The sequence below is a fragment of the Mercenaria mercenaria genome, unplaced genomic scaffold, assembly GCF_021730395.1.
Source record: "Mercenaria mercenaria strain notata unplaced genomic scaffold, MADL_Memer_1 contig_1090, whole genome shotgun sequence".
NCBI classification, from domain to species: domain Eukaryota; kingdom Metazoa; phylum Mollusca; class Bivalvia; order Venerida; family Veneridae; genus Mercenaria; species Mercenaria mercenaria.
This window is the reverse complement of record NW_026459063.1, coordinates 1-19,983: the sequence shown is the minus strand read 5'-3', so window position 1 is coordinate 19,983 and position 19,983 is coordinate 1. Positions and strand designations below refer to the sequence as shown.

General features: G+C 35.8%; 1 protein-coding gene across 1 annotated transcript in view; it reads left to right on the top strand.

The window, feature by feature from the left end:
* Positions 1-19,468, top strand: part of LOC128551440 (uncharacterized) — a gene marked incomplete at its 3' end in the record, with an annotated part of 52,954 nt that extends 33,486 nt beyond the window's left edge. Inside the window, exons 7-11 of the mRNA XM_053532299.1 lie at positions 577-808; positions 2,530-2,636; positions 10,313-10,555; positions 16,615-16,736; positions 19,308-19,468. Coding sequence (XP_053388274.1) covers positions 577-808; positions 2,530-2,636; positions 10,313-10,555; positions 16,615-16,736; positions 19,308-19,468 — 865 coding nt within the window. The remainder of the gene's footprint in view (positions 1-576; positions 809-2,529; positions 2,637-10,312; positions 10,556-16,614; positions 16,737-19,307) is intronic.
* Positions 19,469-19,983: the final 515 nt, after the last annotated feature.

The window sequence follows — 19,983 nt, the reverse complement described above, 5'->3', positions numbered from 1 at the left end:
AATCTAGGTCAAGTTCGAATATGGGTCATCTGGGGTCAAAAAGTAGGTCACTAGGTCAGATCAAAGGAAAAGCTTGTACATGCAATAGAGGCTGTATTTTTCAATTGATCTTCCTGAAATTAAGTCAAAATGATAACCTTAATGAAATCTAGGCCGAGTTTGAAAATGGGTCATCTTGGGTCAAAAAGTAGGTCACTAGGTCAAATCAAAGAAAAACCTTGTCTATGCGATAGAGGCTGTATTTTTCAATTGATCTTCATGAAATTTGGTCAGAATGATAGTCTTGATGAAATTTAGGTCAAGTTCGAATATGGGTCTCGTACTCTGGGGTCAAAAATTAGGTCACAGGTCGAATCAAAGAAAATACTTATTTATACTCAAGATTTTTGCTCCAATTTTAATGAAAATTGGTCAGAATATTTTTTTCCATGAAATCACTAGGTCAAACATGTTTACACTGTTATGGTGTGTTATGGTGTGTTTCTCAGGTGAGCGACCTAGGGCCATCTTGGCCCTCTTGTTTTTTTTCTTAATACTACGTTTACATGTTGTTAATCACGTCATAATTCGTGTTAGGCATTTATTGAACACGTCCAGAAAGACATCGGAGACGACATCGAGGATACTTGTGACCTATCTTTGTGGGACTTTGCCGGACAAAATGAATTTTATGATACACATCAGGCGTTTTTATCTCGGCGTGCGATATACCTGCTTGTAATTGATATGTCAGCAAACATAGACGACGTATTAGAAGAAGATTCTTGGATTTTAGACTGCCAGGGAGAACGAAAATGTACCATTTCAGGTAAGGTAAATCTTTAACACATTATTTTGTTTGAATGTTTTTACTGAAGGTGTTTAAAAATGGTTCGAAAATAATGGTTGCGTTAAATCTTACATTCCCTTAGAATCGTCTTCAATCACAATTATGTTATATTTAAAAGTATTGAATGAATTATGTACGGCAGTTTCGGAAAGCAAGCAACATTTGTTGCGAATGCAAGAGGCACGAAGAGTGAAATAATGATACTAATTACAAAGCACCCCAATGCATTTTATCAGAGTAAAGATGATAATATCAGCATCTCTTGTCAAGCCATATAAACAAAGATAAAACTTGAAACTTAATATATTCTGGATATATTTGCATACATTTTCTGCTAAATTTCTAAAATGGCCCAATTCAAATTTGGCATACCATTTATTATTCGAAGGGGGTGCTCACTGAAAATTTACTGACTGAAGAGCGAACAGTGCCGACCGTGATCAGCCTGCACGTCCGTGCAAGCTGATCTTGGTCTGCACTGGTCACAGAGGCAAAAGCAAATGCCGCCAGCACCCTAAAGATTAATGGTTTGGTTTTACGACCTGACAAAGGGATAAATGAGCAAAAAGAGACAGTATATTTTATAGATGCATAACAAGTGCATCCGAGAAAATTTTAAACTGGGGCCTCTGTGGCCAAGTTGCTAAGGTCGCTGACTTCGAAAAATTTGCCCCACACAAATATGGATTCGAGCATCATTCGGGACGTCGAATTCTTCATGTGAGGAAGCCATCCATCTTGCTTACGGAAGGTCGTTGGCTCTACCTAGGTGCCCGTTCAGAATTAAATAATGCACGGAGGGGCACCTTGGGTCTTTTTCGAGGTATTCCTCCGCCATTAAAGCTTGAAAGTCGTCCTGTGATCTAAATTGTTTCGAATCGACGTTAAACCCAAGAAAAACAATAATAATAATAATTTGCACTCATAGTTAGTGTGCTTAAAAGTTAATATTTGTTAAGGTAGAAATAAGGTAGATTTAAACTTATAAAAAAGATTTTAGCTAATAGTATATTGATGTTCATGCTATATTTCTTCAGTTCTGTCATTTAACATAACAGATGTACATATTAATATATAGGTCCATTATGGGAAAAGAGAGAAAGTTATTTAACAACAGGCAAAAACTGTAAATTAAATCCGTAAAAAGATCCTTTGAAGGCAAAGAATGCAACCAAGAAAAATAATAGCAGACTCGGTTTGATTGAGTCTGTTCATGAGAGGTAATGAAATGTGCAACACCTCTCACGCCCCCTAGCAACGGGTTAAGCGGAACTCTATTACACATATGTTGAATGGACTCCATGATCCCAAAGGACCAGAAAATATAACAACACTGAATCCAATTACGGGGAGACTTTTTACAGCCGCCACACGACACTTAAAGATTGTTGTTGTGATAGTTAGTAAAATCCGTAAAAAACTTGATTAAGTACATTGTATTTAATTGCTAGTTCTTAATTCATTTTAATTTGTTCTTTCTGTCTATTTTGACCATGCATTATTTCTTTGTGTTAATCCCGTTTTGTACACATATAGTAGGTTTCGACTTTATGTTATTCTTATTGGGACTTGTTTCAAATCATTCTTTCTTTTTAATGAAAGGTTATACAATCACGATTCCTCCTTAAATAAAGTAAATCTAGCATTTGTATGTTACAAAGAATTATTTAATGATAAACATGGCAATTTTTTTTTTGTAGATTTTGTTGACTTCTGGTTAAATTCGATTCACGAGTTTTGTTCCCGCTCTGATGATGATAGACCATCAGTTATTCTTGTTGGAGCATTTGCAGACAAGATCAAAGAGGTAATTAATAGGCATTATTTAGTGAAAATTTATGCCGTACCGCTTTTCACGTTTTAATAGGGCCCGCTTGGCCGAGTGATTAAATCGCTTGCCCCTCAAAACATTTGGTTCGCACTGTCCTCAGCTCTGCACGTGCAAACGTTGTCCAGCTGAAATTGCGGTGGGTCAGTGGTTCTACCCACTTACATTCCTGCGCCTTAAAAAGAATAATGCCGGGAAATCAACCGAAAGCAGATCTTCGTTTTTAGCCCACCATCATCAGATGGTGGGCTATTCAAATCACTCTGCGTCCGTGGTCCGTCATTCCGTCCGTCCGTTAACAATTTCTCGTTATCGCATCTCCTCAGAAACTACTGGGGGGATTTTGACCAAACTTTGTCAGAATGATGTATTGGTACCCTAGTTTTGTCCCCCTGAAAATCAGACTGGTTCAACACTTTTTGAGTGAGTTATGGCCCTTTGTTTATTTCTATAATTTACATAGATTTATATAGGGAAAAACTTTGAAAATCTTCTTGGCCAAAACCACAGAGCCTAGGGCTTTGATATTTGGTATGAAGCATCATCTAGTGGTTTTCTACCAAGATGATTCAAATTATTTCCCTGGGGTCAAATATGGCCCCGCCCCGGGGGTCACATGGTTTATATAGTCTTGTATAGGGAAAAACTTTGAAAAACCTCTTTTCCAAAACCACAAAGCCTAGGGCTTTGATGTTTTGTATGTGACATCATCTAGTGGTCTTCTACTAAGATTGTTCAAATTACCCCCCAGGGTTAAATATGGCCCCGCCCTGGGGGTCATATGGTTTACATAGACTTATATAGGGAAAAACTTTGAAAATCTTCTTGTCCAAACCACAAAGCCTAGGGCTTTGATATTTGTAATGCAGCATCATCTAGTGGTTCTCTACCAAGTTTGTTCAAATTATCCCCAAAGGGTCAAATATGGCCCCGCCCCGGGTGTCACATGGTTCATATAGACTTATATAGGGAAAAGCTTTTAAAATCGTCAATAACCTACAATATTCAAATTTGGACCACATGTATAGTTTTGAGTGGCAAGATGAACCTTGACTTGAGTTGACCTTGATTTTGACCTAGTGACCTACTTTCACATTTCTGTAGCTACAGCCTTCAAATTTTGACCACATGCATAGTTTTGTGCACTAGAAAAAACTTTGACCTTGACATTGACCTAGTGACCTACTTTCACATTTTTGAAGGTACAGGCTTCAAATTTGGACCACATGCGTAGTTTCGTGTTCCGAAATGAAATTTGACATTGATTTTGACCTAGTGACCTACTTTCACATTTCTCAAGCTACAGTCTTCAAATTTGGACCACTTGCATAGTTTTGTGTACCGAACAAAACTTTGACCTTTACATTGACCTAGTGACCTCCTTTTTGAAGGTACAGGCTTCAAATTTGGACCACTTGCATAGTTTCATGTTCCGAAATGAAATTTGACCTTTATTTTGACCTAGTGACCTACTTTCCAATTTCTCAAGCTACAGCATTCAAATTTTGACCACATGCATAGTTTTGTGTACCGAAAAAAACTTTGACCTTGACATTGACCTAGTGACCTACTTTCACATTTTTGAAGGTACAGGCTTCAAATTTGGACCACATGCATAGTTTTGTGTTTTCGAAATGAAATTTCACCTTGATTTTGACTTAGTGACCTACTTTCACATTTCTCAAGCTACAGCCTTCAAATTTGGACCACATGCATAGTTTTGTGTACCGAAATGAACTTTGATCTTCAGAATGACATAGTGACCTACTTTCACATTTCTCAAGTTACAGGCTTCAGATTTGGACCACATGCATATTTTTGTGTTCTGAATTGAAATTTGACATTGACTTTTACCTAGTACCTACTCTCACATTTCTCAAGCTGCAGCCTCCAGATTTGAAGCTCAAGTTACAGGCTTCAGATTTGGACCACATGCATAGTTTTGTTTACTGAAATGAACTTTGACCTTGTGACCTACTTTCACATTTCTCAAGGTACAGCTTTCAAATTTGGACCACATGCATGGACCACATGCAGGGACCACATGCACAGTGTTGTGTACCAAAATTAAATTTGACTTGATTTTGACATTGAGCTAGTCTTGAAATTGGAACACTAAAAATTGCTCAGTGGTGGGCGCCAAGATCACTCTGTGATCTCTTGTCCTGAATGTAATTTGATTCCAGTAATGTAGGCATTGGATCTAAAAGTACAAACTTCAAGTAGGCACTATCATTTTTAGATACTAGTATATGATTGGCTAACTGCATCAAAGTATAGAGTCTGGAAAGAAAATATCAGTTTCCGAAAAAAGATTTTTTGAGCTCATAAAAGAAAGATTCAGGGTAAAATATTTGGAATAATGGAGAAAACTCTGCTAAAACTTGATTGAAGTCTTAGGTGACTATGTACATAGTACCTTGTGCAAACCATGCACTATGAACCTGTAGGTATGAAATATCATGCAGCGGTTAGCAGTTTAAAAATAGAAATGCTTTAGGGAAAATGTAACACATTTTGTGGTGTAATTTGACACCAAACAGACCTTTTTTAGAAAAGGTAAAACCCACAGCATTTCACAAGGACAAAGAATTATCTCTCCTATTCGTATGTGTACATGATATATATGCGTCAAAGTATGGGGAAAATATCAAAGAAAATAATTTTATGACTGTTGCATTATCCTGAAGAGCAGGTAACATACATAGCTTACTTTTCCTTTGCTGTGGTATAACATGGACAAGATTATGATTAAGTAACGGTGTTCACTTAACAACTTCAATCTACACACATATTGTTTCCCTACAAAGAGTGCTTTAAATATGGTAAGTCTCTAAATAATATCTAGGGTAAAATAAGATTTGGAAATTAGATCCTTCGGAATCTCCGTTGAAATCATCGTTGAAATTTCTTCGATAACGTATGCATTGCCGATAAAAATATTGTATCAATTAAAAGTATTATCACTATTATTTCGAACGGGTAGACTTCGCTATAAGTTTAAAGGTGGATAATCAGATTTTGGCCATGTAACGGATTTGTTCGAAACTTTAGCATCTGATCATTTACACTCATTTATGTTCACTTAACACTTAATACAAATTAGATTTTCACTGGAGGTATTTTTAAAATTTCATTTTCCTATCCTGGTTGCCCAACCAAGATAGAGTTATTTTATCATAAGTATAAATTTGATAAACATACTTTGCCTAAGGAAATGTATAAATATTAGACATATTGTAATATATTTGTAAAATATTTGCATTAAAAATTATGTATTTAGATGGAATTCATTAGAAACGCAAGTTTGAAAAATTATTATTCCCTCCCTTTGCCTATCTTGGTTGCGCAACCAAGATAGATTGGAAATAAATGAATTCAGAAGCTACACACAGCTTTAAAACTTGCATTTTGGTTCAGATTATTCAATAGTTGATATGTCTATCAAATGCAAATGTAAAACTAGACATTGTCTCGAAATAAAAAGAAATACCCAGCTTTTTATATACTTTCATATTAAAGGGGAGTAATTACAAAACTTTATAAAAATAATAAAATATACATTTCAAATAGGAATCTTACTCTATGTAATCGGTCTTTTTGTTCCTTAAATAATTCTCTACCAGAATATACAAAAAGTAAAAAATGTCATAAAATGTTGTTTAAATGTGATTGACCGAGACAGTATTTTTTTTCAAAGCATTAATATCAAAATAAAATGCTTTACAATACATGTAGATGTACATATATTTCTCTGAAACAAATTAATTTACTTTTAACAATCTTCATCGTTATAAGCATTTGATATTTCGGAATGTAAAAATGTTTGATAAAAGGAAATGCAACTCTGCTTAGATCTTTTAAGTCGATTTTTAGTTAATATATACTTTTAATAGTTCAGATGACATTAAAGAATACGCAGGATTGTTAAACAGTGTAACAATATAGCACCCTGCCCTAAAAGCACATTTAATTTTGTGAACTGGAACTATTTTGTGACATGACTTACGCTAACTGCAATATTCTGATAAACACGAATATAATCGAGTTTTTCCAGATATTACCTTCTGTCAGTTTTGCTTATATTATCATTCTTGTATTACGTCCGTCGTCTATACTTCAGATGAATTACAATGTACCTCCTTTTAGGACATATTTAGAAAAGGGTTGCAAAATACCTTCCGTTCGGCGGTCGTCTGTGACAATTACATAAAGAAAATGAAATAAGTACTTTAGACAAAGGTTCTCAACATTGATAGCCACTTTTAGTGTAGTGTATGCGGATTTCGAACCAGTTGAAATGTAAGCCATGTTCAGGGGTCCTATATATGCATTTTTTAAGGATGTGGATGCATCGTATTGTGTAGGTTACCAGCATGGCTGGCTTATGAGAAGGTGCCGTATTCTTACGGTTATGGAATGTGCATACACTGCACTGCGTTGCGGACCATTGTTCGTAAAATGGGGATTCGTCCGATATTGCACCACAGACGAGTGTGGGATTTTAAGTACCACATATGAATATGGAAATTATACGTTCAGCATGGCCTTTACGTCATCATACAGTATATGAGCCGTGCCATGGGAAAACCAACGTAGTGGCTTTGCGACCAGCATGGATCAAGATCAGCCTGCGCATCCGCGCAGTCTGGTCAGGATCCATGCTGTTCGCTTTTAAAGCCTATTGGCATTGGAGGAACTGTTAGCGAACAGTATGGATCCTGACCAGACTGCGCGGATCCGCAGGCTGGTCTGGATCCATGCTGGTCGCAAAGCCACTATGTTGGTTTTCCCATGGCGCGGCTCATATGATATATTGCAAAATACCTTCTATTCTGTGGTCGTTTTTGTTGTTGTTTTGTTTGTTTGTTTTGGGTTTAACGCTCTTTTTCAACAGTATTTCAGTTATGTAACGGCGGGCAGTGAAACTAACCAGTGTTTCTGGATTCTGTACCAGTATAAGCCTGTTCTCCGCAAGTAACTGCCAGTTTCCCCACTTAAATCAGAGGTATAGGACGAATTATTTCAGAAACAATGTCCTTCATTAAATCGTCACGGAGAACATACGCCCCGCCCAGGAATCGAACTCACGACCCAGCGATCCGTAGACCAACGCCCTCCTCATTGAGCTAAGCGGGAGGGCTTCGGTCGTCTGTTGCAATTACATGAATAAGATAAAAAAAGTAATTGAGACAAAGGTTCTCAACATTGATAGCCACTTAATAGTGTAGTGTTTGCGGATTTCGAACCCGTTGAAATGTGAGCCAAGTTCAGGTCTTCTATATATGCGATGTTGAAACATCTTCTTTTTAGGATGGCTGGCTTAGGCGAAAGTATCCTATTCTTAGTGTTATGGAATGTGCATACACTGCACCGTTGCAAACAATTGTTCATTAGACGTGTTCTTAAGTTTATCAACATACTGTTTGAAAAGATGCAAATAGTTGAGCTAAAGTAAGCATCAAAATGAATAATACAGTCATATATTAACATGTGCAATATATTTTATTGTTTTGTATATCATGGTAACACGATATATAAAAAAACAATTTACTGTTGCCTTTTAGGTTGACATATACATTTTTCTAGAGCTAAACCTGGCAAATATATCGTCAGTCAAGTAAAAACAACAATCTAGCGGACGCATTGATTTTGTAAGCTAAAGTCTGTCCAAGTTACAATATGTGTTTTGATATCTTACAATATGTTTTCGTATAGTGAAGTTCCATATCTCTAGGCACGTTTTTAGCTCGACTATTCGAAGAATAGTCTAGCTATTCTACTCACCCCGGCGTCGGTGTCGGCGTCACACCTTGGTTAAGTTTTTGCATGCAAGTACATACAGCCATCAATTAAAGGCATATAGCTTTGAAACTTATTTTTTTCTTTTTCTAGGTCAATTACTAACCTCACTGAGTCAAGTCCCATAACTCTGACATGTATTTTGAGCAAATTATGCCCCCTTTTTGGTTAAAGTTTTACATGCAAGTTACTATCTCCAAAACTAATGCAGATATTGAATTAAAACTTCACCTGTGTCTTCAGGGTTATAAAACTAGTTGATAGCAGCAAGTCCCATAACTCTGACCTTCATTTTGGCCAAATTATGCCCCCTTTTGGACTTAGCAAATTCTGGTTAAAGTTTTGCGTTAAAGTTCATACAGCTATTACTAAAAGGCATATAGATTTGAAACTTATTTTTTCTTTTTCTAGATCAATTACCAACCTCACTGGATCAAGTCCCATAACTCTAACATGTATTTTGAGCAAATTATTCCCTTTTTTGGACTTAGAAAATCCTGGTTAAAGTTTTGCGTGCAAGTACATACAGCTATTACTAAAAGGCATATAGATTTGAAACTAAATTTTTCTTTTTCTAGATCAATTATCAACCTCACTGGGTCAAGTCCCATAACTCTGGCATGTATTTTGGGCAAATTATGCCCCCTTTTGGACTTAGAAAATTCTGGTTAAAGTTTTACATGCGAGTTTCTATCTCCAAAACTAATGCAGATATTGAATTGAAACTTCACATGTGCATTCGGGGTTATAAAACTAATTGATAGATGGAAGTCCCATTTTTGTCAAATTACGTCCCCTTTTGAACTTAAAACTCTTTTGATATTTAACCTTTTTGTGTAATATTTTCCTGCTTCTGGGACAATATTCGAATAGTCGAGCTTGGCTGTCTTACGGACAGCTCTTGTTTTTTAGAAGATCAAGTTGATAATTATGCATTGTTTAGTATTTCTCCTCGTGTACCGTAATGCTAAGTGGCACCGCCTCGTTTTCTTGCACATAAGCAATATGGCAGAGCCATGTAATGCTTTTATTATGTATTAAACTATCCGAGTTCACGGTTGGTGATAGCCGTTCTGTATCGTTAGTACTATGCCACTAAATGTAAAATAAAAGATATAATCCCCTACCTCATACGTTCTCATAAAAGAATGGACAAATTCATCTTTTGTATTGTGTTGCAAAAAAGTCAGAGACAACTTCTTCAGTATTATTTTATTATCTCGACATGCAGCCACTTGAAAATTGTTCCTAACAAATACGGACATGGCTATCTAGTTAATTTGAAAAAAAATGCGATGTACATGTTGATGTAAACACGTGTTATAAACTTGTGATTAATATCATAAAGAGCTAAGCATATTGAAAACAACTGTCAGCATAAAAAGTAATAACGTCTATTCTAACAAGACTTGGTTTGTTTTCCTGTCAAACAAAGAAGACTTAAAAGACGACGTTACTATGAATAGCTGCGTGATATGGATTCAGCCGAAATAGGATTATGCGGAAAAAAAATAGAGAAGTTAAATCTTAAGACGGACCTGTACATGTCCTTTCTTAACTTTACAGAGTCTGACGCGTTTCAACATAATATAAATAGTTTGACAACGAGAATATCATTAAACTGGATCATTTATCATAAAAGATTCAGCGGTCAAATTACAATAGACTTTAAAACTGAAAATGAAGTCTGAACGCCTAGACCATATACCATTTTATTCAGTAATGTGGTCAGTAAATGACTTGTATGATTTTAAGGCCACTTTAAGAAAGCTTAATTAAGGTGACATGACTTTTCTGTACTATTTCTTTGCCATTATTACAAAAATAAGTTAGAAATAAACCTTCTTCTTCAGAACATCAGTGTTGAAAATGCTTTCTTTCCTTTGCGGACTTCAATCGCTGACAAGGTAACAAGTTGTCATTTGGCAGAGGAAAGTTTTCTTATTGACAACACTATCGAGGACGAACGCATTGTCTCATTAAGGAGATATATATTTGAAGTCGCAACAGAACAGGACTATTGGGGAGAACCAGTTCCTGTGAAATGGATTGCTCTAGAGGAAATTCTTATAGGTTTGAAAGAGGAAGATGTAAAGGTAAACCATTGAACGCTTATTTTAGAAGTTGCTTAGATGCGTGAATTACTGTGTAGCGTTTATTTAATATGGTCTGTTGCACTTATATGTCTGGCAATACAGCAGTTAATGTTTAGTATAAACGCTTGGAAGAGTCTTTTATTCAATATACATTTCACTATAGAAAATTCTAAATAGAAACAATAGCATCTATTCAGCCATTGCATTATTTATGAAATATTTAATTCATGAATCACCTCTGCATATACGTTCTGTTCTGTTCTGTTTTAATACAATTCGTGGATAAACATATATAATTTTCATCTCTTCCGTTAATATTCAGATTGTATATTTCAATTAATTCTATTTTCACCATCTGATGATGGTGGGCTATTCAAATTACTCTGCGTCCGTCGTCCGTCCTTCTGTCCGTTAACAATTTCTCGTTATCGCATCTCCTCAGAAGCTACTTGGGGGGGGGGGGGGGGGGGATTTAAAAAAAACTTTGTCAGAATGATGTATTGGTACCCTAGTTATATTCCTCTGAAAATCAGACTGGTTCAACAATTTTTGAGTGAGTTATGGCCCTTTGTTTATTTCTATGATTTACATAGATTTATATAGGGAAAAACTTTGAAAATATTCTTGTCCAAAACCACATGGCCTAGGGCTTTGATATTTGGTATGTAGCATCATCTAGTGGTCCTCTACCAAGATATTTCAAGTTATCTCCCTAGGGCCAAATATGGCCCCGTCCCGGGGTCACATGGTTTATATAGGGAAAAACTTAGAAAATCTTCTTGTCCAAAACCACAAAGCCTAGGGCTTTGATATTTGTAATGTAGCATCTGTTTGTTCAAATTATCCTCCTAGGTTCAAATATGGCCCCGCCCAGGCGGTCACATGGTTTATATAGACTTATATAGGGAAAAACCTTAAAATTCTTCTTGTCCATAACATACAACATTCAAATTTGGACCAATAGTTTTGAGTGGCTAAATGAACATTGACATGAGTTGACCTTGATCTTGACCTAGTGACCTACTTTTACATTTCTGTAGCTACAGTCTTCAAATTTGAACCACATGCATAGGTTTGTGTACCAAAGTAAACTTTGACCTTGACATAGACCTAGTGACCTATTTCCACATTTTTGGAAGGTACAGGTGTCAGATTTGGAATACATGCATAGTTTTGTGTTCCGGAATGAAATTTTATCTTGATTTTGACCTAGTTAACTACTGTCACATTTCTCAAGCTACAGCCTTGAAATTTGGACCGCATGCATAGTTTTGTGTACCGAAATAAACTTTGACCTTGACACTGACCTAGTGATCTACTTCACATTTCTCAAGCTACAGCCTTCAAATTAGGACCACATGCATAGTTGTGTGTAACAAAATGAACTTTGACCTTGATCTTGACCTTGTGACCTACTTTCACATTTCTGTAGTTACAGCCTTTAAATTTGGGCCGCATTCAAAGGTTTGTGTACCGAAATAAACTTTGACATTGACCTAGTGACCTACTTTCACATTTTTGAAAGTACAGGCTTCAAATTTGGACCATATGCATAGTTTTGTGTACCGAATTGAACTTTGACCTTGATCTTGACCTAGTGACCTACTTTTACATTTCTCAAGCTACAGGCTTCAAACATAGTTTTGTGTTCTGATTTGAAATTTGACCTTGATTTTTACCTAGTTAATACTTTCACATTTCTCAAGCTAAGCCTTCAAATTTGAAGCACATACATAGTTTTATGTACCAAAATGAACTTTGACCTTGAAATTAATCTAATCCTACATATTTCTCAAGCTACAGCTTTCAAATTTGGACCACATGCATGGACCACATGCACAGTTTTGTGTACTGAAATGAACTTTGACCTTGAGCTAGTCTTGAAATTTGGAACATTTGGCTCAGTGATGGGCGCCAAGATCATTCTGTGATCTCTTGTTACATTATCCGCTGATATGCTTAAATGTAAAGAGAACCTGTTTGTACATTCATTTTGTATATCAAAACGATTTGACACGCCTTGATAAAGTAATACTATGGTATTACATTGAAAATACGTAAAAAGATGCTGTTTGCGTCACAAGGTATATAGGTTGGGACTTACATGAATCGCAAATTGGTCCCTCCAGGTGAAACAGATTATGAGATAATAATCTCCATTTCTTTCTGTAAAAGCAATAAAAGCTCGATTAAGCTATAAAGCCATATCGGACTTTGTGACCAGCTTGACTGTTTAGTTTTAGTTCTAGTTTATAATCCATTTATCATTTCTACTATAATATGTAAGAAAATAATAATATGTTTTATAAGAGATTTGTTCATAAATATGAAATTTGTAATGCTTTGATGTCTGATTGCTCAACTGTCGCTTTTTCTTTGATGATTAGTAAAACCATGTGATAAATACTTGATTTATATAGTAATAAAACGATAATTTAGTTCCTGTTGACAATCAGTATCTGCCATATTGATAATATTGAAATTGGTCATACAAGGGAAAGCGATATTATCTTTGTATTCATATACCGTGATGACAAAAAGATCGTGAACTTATTATATTATCACCATGCAGTCAATGTCATTGAAATGTAACAAATAAAATAAAATTAGTTTATATCATCTGTTCTGCATGATGGGCTAATTATTTATTGGACCAACATTCTAGTGACACAATAGTCATCAACACAGTGGCAAATTACAATATTTTTATGCCCCCCTTCGAAGAAGGAAAGAAGGAGGGGTATATTGTTTTGCAGATGTCGGTCGGTCTGTCGGTCGATCGGTCGGAATGTAGACCAATCCGTTTCCGGATAATAACTCAAGAACGCTCGGGTCTAGGATCATGAAAGTTGATAGGAAGGTTAGTCATCACCAGCAGATGACCCCTATTGACTTTGAGGTCTGTATATCAAAGGTCAAGGTCACAGTGACCCTGAATAGTAAAACGGTTTCCGGATGATAACTCAAGAACACTTGGTCCTAGGATCATGAAAGTTGATACGGAGGTTGGTAATGACCAGCAGATGACCCCTATTGCTTTTAAGGTCAGTATGTTAAAGGTCAAGGACACAGTGACCCTGAACAGTAAAACGGTTTCCGGATGGTAACTTAAGAACGCTTAGGCCTAGGGTCACGAAAGTTGATAGGGAGGTTGATCATGACCAGCAGATGAACCCCTATTGATTTTGAGGTCAGTATGTCAAAGGTCAAGGTCACAGTGACCAGGAACAGTAAAATGGTTTCCAGGCAATAACTCAAGAACGCTTGGGCCTAGTGTCAGGAAAATTGATAGTTAGGTTGGCCATGACCAGCAGATGACCCCTATTGATTTTGAGGTCAGTATGTCAAAGGTCAAGGTCACAGTGACCAGGAACAGTAGAATGGTTTCCAGGCAATAACTCAAGAACGCTTGGGCCTGGTGTCAGAAAAAATTGATAGTTAGGTTGGCCATGACCAGCAGATGACTCCTATTGTTTTTGAGGTCATTAGGTCAAAGGTCAAGGTCAGATTGGCCAGGAACTGTTAAACGGTTTCTGATCGTCTTGTCCAAAACCATAGGGCCTAGGGCTTTAATATTTGGTATGTAGCAAAATCTAGTGGTCCTCTACCAAGATTATTGAGATTATTTTCCTGGGGTCAAATATGGCCCTACCCGGGAGTCACATGTTTTATGTAGACTTACATAGGAAAAAACTTTGAAAAATCTCTTGTCCAAAGCCACAGGGCCTAGGGCTTTGTATATGACATCATCTAGTGGTCCTCTACTAAGATTTTTGAAATTATTCCCCTTGGGTCAAATATGGCTCGGCCCTGGGGGTCACATGGTTTACATAGACTTATATAGGGAAAAACTTTGAAAATCTTCTTGTCCGAACCACAAAGACTATGGCTTTGATATTTTATAATGTAGCATCATTTAATGGTTCTCTACCAAGTTTGTTCAAATTATCCCTCTAGGGTCAAATAGGGGTCATATGGTTCATATAGACTTATATAGGGAAACACTTAGAATCTCCATGTCCATAACTTACATCATTCAAATTTAGACCACATGTATAGTTTTGAGTGGCAAGATGAACCTTGACATGAGTTGACCTTGATCTTGACCTAGTGACCTACTTTCACATTTCTGTAGCTACAGCCTTCAAATTTGGACCACATGCATAGGTTTGTGTACCGAAAAAAACATTGACCTTGTTATTGACCTAGTGACCTACTTTCACATTTTTGAAGGTACAGGCTTCAAATTTGGACCACATGCATAGTTTTTTGTTCCAAAATAAAATTTGACCTTGATTTTGACCTAGTGACATACTTTCACATTTCTCAAGCTACAGCCTTCAAATTTGAACCACAAGCATAGTTTTGTGTACTGAAATGAACCTTGATCTTGAGATTGACCTAGTGACATACTTCCACATTTCTGAAGGTACAGGCTTTAAATTTGGACCACTTGCGTAGTTTTGTGTTCCGAAATAAAATTTTACTTTGATTTTGACCTAGTGACATACTTTTACATTTCTCAAGCTACAGCCTTCATATTTGAACCACATGCATAGTTTTGTGTACCGAAATGAACTTTGATCTTGAGATTGACCTAGTGACCTTCTTTCACATTTCTCAAGCTACAGGCTTCAAATTTGGACCACATGCATATTTTTGTGTTCTGAATTGAAATTTGACATTGATTTTTATCTATTACCTACTTTCACATTTCTCAAGCTAAGCCTCCAAATTTGAAGCACATGCATAGTTCTGTCTACCGAAATGAACTTTGACCTTGAAATTGATCTAGTGACCTGCTTTCACATTTCTCAAGCCACAGCTTTCAAATTTGGACCACATACACATTGTTTTGTACCGAAATTAAATTTGTCCTTGATTGTGACCTTGAACTAGTCTTGAAATTTAGAATATTCAAAAATGGCTCAGTGGATGGTGCCAAGATCACCCTGTAATCTCTTGTTAGGTTAATAGGTTAAAGGTCAAGGTCAGATTAAACCAAAATGGTAGAACTTTTGTTTACAGTGAGCATATAATTTCTGTTCCTTGTGCAAATACTGAATGCATCAAGGGGGGCATTTCGTGTTCGACGAGGTCTTGTTGTAAAAATGTTATATATTTTATACCAAACAGAAGTGAACTTACTAAGTACCTTTGATATAACTTAAAGGCAAAAGCTATTGTTATAAACAAAACGAAAACATCGCTCAAAAGTATTTTCTTTTCATTCTGACGAGTTTGGTAAATTTTCTATAAAATAAACTGAAACAAAAAAGTACCTAATAGAAGGTTTCAGAACATAGTTGAACATTAAAATGCCAAAGAAAAGAACATTTAGTCGAGTGAATATTGCATGTGGTAATATACTTTGTGAAAGTTATTTCGATCTTACACTATAATATTTCACCTATTATGTTACTTAACAAAATGATTTGATTACGATCAAAGTATTTATTCATATTTCAACAAGGCTGTACAGAATACTACTATACAAATTCATTTCATCATATTATAACTTCATTACATATCATACTTACATTAAAAATGTAACCGGGTCACTTTAACGGCAGTCATTTCTAACAAGTTTTCTAGGTTATTGCGAGTTCCTAAAACAGTACGGAATGATCTACACGAGCAATTTAAGATAACATAAGTTCATGCTTATAAAAACAATAAATCTATTATATTAAGAATTACATATGAATTATGTAAATGGCATTTCATTGTTTTTAAACCAGTTATACTGTCGCTAAACTGACTTTCGCTGAAAGAATATAACTATAAGCATTTTTAGATAAATATTAGGGAGGAAAAGGCGAAATAAGTCATAAAGTGATTTGATTTTCGGCTTCTTTAAAGCTTTTCTCAAATTATATTTCGTTACTGTCACAAACATTTGATAGGAACAGAAAACAGAGAAAAATTGAAGTCAGTAAAATACAGCATGAAATTGGTAATAATGACTTACTTGTTTCAGGTTTTTCAGGTAAGTATACATTTTACTAATTATTAAAATTCTTTATAAATTTGTTGGCTTATTTTACTTAACGTTACAGATACTACCTAAAAAGAAACTGAAGGAATTGAATGCTACATTGCCTGTTCCTGTTGGCATAGAAGATGAACTTGAAGCATTCTTGAAATTCCACCACGAAATCGGAAACATTCTGTATTACAGGTTAATATTTTCATATTTGTCCCGACTAAAAGAAAGTACATGCACTGAAGATACACATTGTCGCGATGAAAGTTTACATTGCATATACAGTGAACATCCTTTATTACATATTAAAGTGTTGACACCGGTACAAAGTAAAACAAGAGCTCCACCAAGCGGGGCATTATACGCCCGAAGGGTTACATCAGAGGATTAGAGCAAAATTTAAAGAACTTATAGTGTGTAGCCCAAAGGAGAGGAACAACAAAGGGAAGAAAATCCAAAAAAATTCTAAGTCTACAAAAAATTACCAGGTAAAGGTATGTCAAATACACCTAAAAATGGAGGTACCATACTTGTTGTACCACAGAAAAGTGGCCTCAGTTTTTACCTACGGCCAATAATAAAAAAGTTTCAAAATAAGCTATTTATAGTAACATAAAAGGGAAGATTTATTTTAGGTGAACAAAAGAAGGATCTGCCAAATAAATACAAGAGCACTGCAATGCAGAACAATAAACACAAAGCAAAGTCATATATGACCTTTGACCCCTAAGTGTGACCTTGACCTTGAAGCGTGTCATCCGAACCAGGCGCTCTGCAGGTCGTCTCGGTGTGTCAAGTTTCTTTGAAATCCTTCAAGCAGTTCAAGAGTTACAGAGCGGAAACGAAACAAACTGATATGACCTTTGACTTCTAAGTGTGACTTTGACTTTGAAGTGAGACATCCAAAACATGCGCTCTGCACGTCGCCTCAGTGTGGTGAACATTTGTGTCAAGTTTCTAACGGACGGACAGACGGAAGGACAGACGGACGCACGGACAGACGGACACCAGCGTCATAACATAATACGTCCCTTCGGGCGTATAAAAATAAACAGTAAAAAAAGATAGAAAAATGAAGTTGCATTGCAGGTAACAGGAGACACAGATTCATTATTATGTTATAGGTAAATATTTTGGAGTCGGCGCGTTCATGTCGCGTTTAACTTTGTCTTCTTATGAACCGTTTCATTGGTCATTGCAATACTTTTTGGAAGAGTTCGTTTTAGACTGCTCTCTAGCCTGACTTCGATTTATTATCATCAGTCCACCCGTCAGTCGTTCGTCAACACCTTTACTCTATATCACTGGATACCTCATTTGTTTCGCATATTTAGGAAATTTGTGTAGAATGTATATGGCTATAAAATTAATAATGACAAAGATTACTTAATTAACACTGGAGTCGTGGTCCTTTAATAAACCAAAATGTCTTTTTTTTTCAAAAACAAAACATGTTACTACCCTCTAAGTCTAATTCTTAACATGAAGTTGCATCAGAGTCGTCTTGGATAAGCTAGTTTGAAAGTTGGTCGTCTGGGATTAAAACTTTTTTATTCTTTTTGTCCGACCTATGTGCAATTTCAATGCATTGATGAATATTCAAATAACTTAACACAAACAATTAACATAAGCAAGCCTCAGACATCAAGCTCAAACGTGAAGGTCACAATTAAAGGTTATCACATCCTTTGTATGTTTTCAGAAGTTCCTGCGCACATTTAAGGCGTTGTGTCTTTGCTCCTCAGTGAGCAAATGAGAAACACACCTAGCACAAACCTTTCTCAGGTCTATACGATTTTTCAGAAGTGTCTGCACATTGCCTTCTAATATGCCATTACAACTGGCTATATCTTTCACCGACAATCGAGCGTCCTGTTCGACCACAGGTTTTACAGCAGCAATGTTTTCTTGGTAACAGAGGTTTTAGGCTTACCAGGACGGGTATCATCTTCGATAGATAATTTTCAAACTTTAAAAGCTTTAGCCAATCTAAAACATGTGCGCATTGAAATGTCCTGAGGTCCATATATACCACACAATTCATCAAATATTTGGCATTTAAGGCATTTAAGATAGCTACGAATTTCAGTCTTTTCGTCCATTTTAGAATGTGACAAGTAAATTGGTCAGTGTATATTACTGCATGTATTTCAATTTGAAATAACTCGGTCATTTGAAAAGCAATTTGGACGAAATAGACGGATATCGTTAGCTAGTTGACACATCATTCAAGTGCAATGAAGCGTTTTAAAAATACCTGGAAAAAACTACGGAAGCCCATTAGTGACAGACCCTTTTCAGGTCCCTCGTATGGGTTAAATCACTGTTGTTATTTAATTGAAACACCGTTTTGAAGAATTTATAATCCTTTGAACATGTTGAAAGATGGATTAAAATACTTCTGTTTGTTTAAAAACAGCTGATATCATCAACACAACGCAAAAAGCGGATAAGTTCATCGGCATAAAGAAGAAGTTATCGACTTCTAGCGTTTAGGTGACGATATTCTTGTTGGAAATATAAATCAGACGTACACATGTGAAGTTCTGAATGTGCATTAGGTCATCTTAAATAAGTTTTTCAAGTTAATCTGTCGGTACTTTTTATAAAACTTTGATAATCCGCTTTATAATAGTATTGTTATAATCATTTTTGATGTGATGACGTCTGGTGAAAATAGTAGGTACACTTTAAAATCAACGAACGTTTAGGAACTTTGTTTCGTTAAATGTTAATTTATATGAAAGGTCAATTTTTCTGTTGCAGTAAAGGTATCCTCCAGGAGTATATACTTCTTGATCCACAGTGGTTGGTCAATGCTTTCAAAAGTCTTATTACTGCAAGAAAGTTTTATATCAAGCTAAAAGACGTTTGGAAACATTGGAAGGAATTTGACAAGACAGCAGTTTTGAAACCATATCTTATTGGTAAGTTGGTGTGTTACTTAAATACAATACTAAATAGAGGATATTACATGAGTGTCTTTCCATATTGCATTTATTAAACGAGTTGAATAAAATAATAAAATGCGAAGCTCTGCCGAGCATTTTATCAATTTTATTCAACGAGTTTAATAAATTCAATGTGGAAAGTCACAAAATTAATGTAATATTCATTTTATCACATGATAGCCTTTCCGGTCGAAACATTAAAAAATCTACTTTCTTTTACTATATAATCAAGACAATTTGACCAACGTCTCCGATACTATAAATGACGTCGACGTTAAAGCTTTATTACACTAGTGTATTATCATATTTATTTAATGGCTTTAATACACTCCCGTGACGCCAAACATGTGATAATACAATGTATTTAATAGCAATTGGATCATTTAAAACGCGGTATCCCTAGCTCGTTTATCTCAAAATTCTGGCCTGTTCCAAAAACACGTGCACAAAATATTTAAAATAGAATTTCGGTATCTCTAAGTTAAACGTCC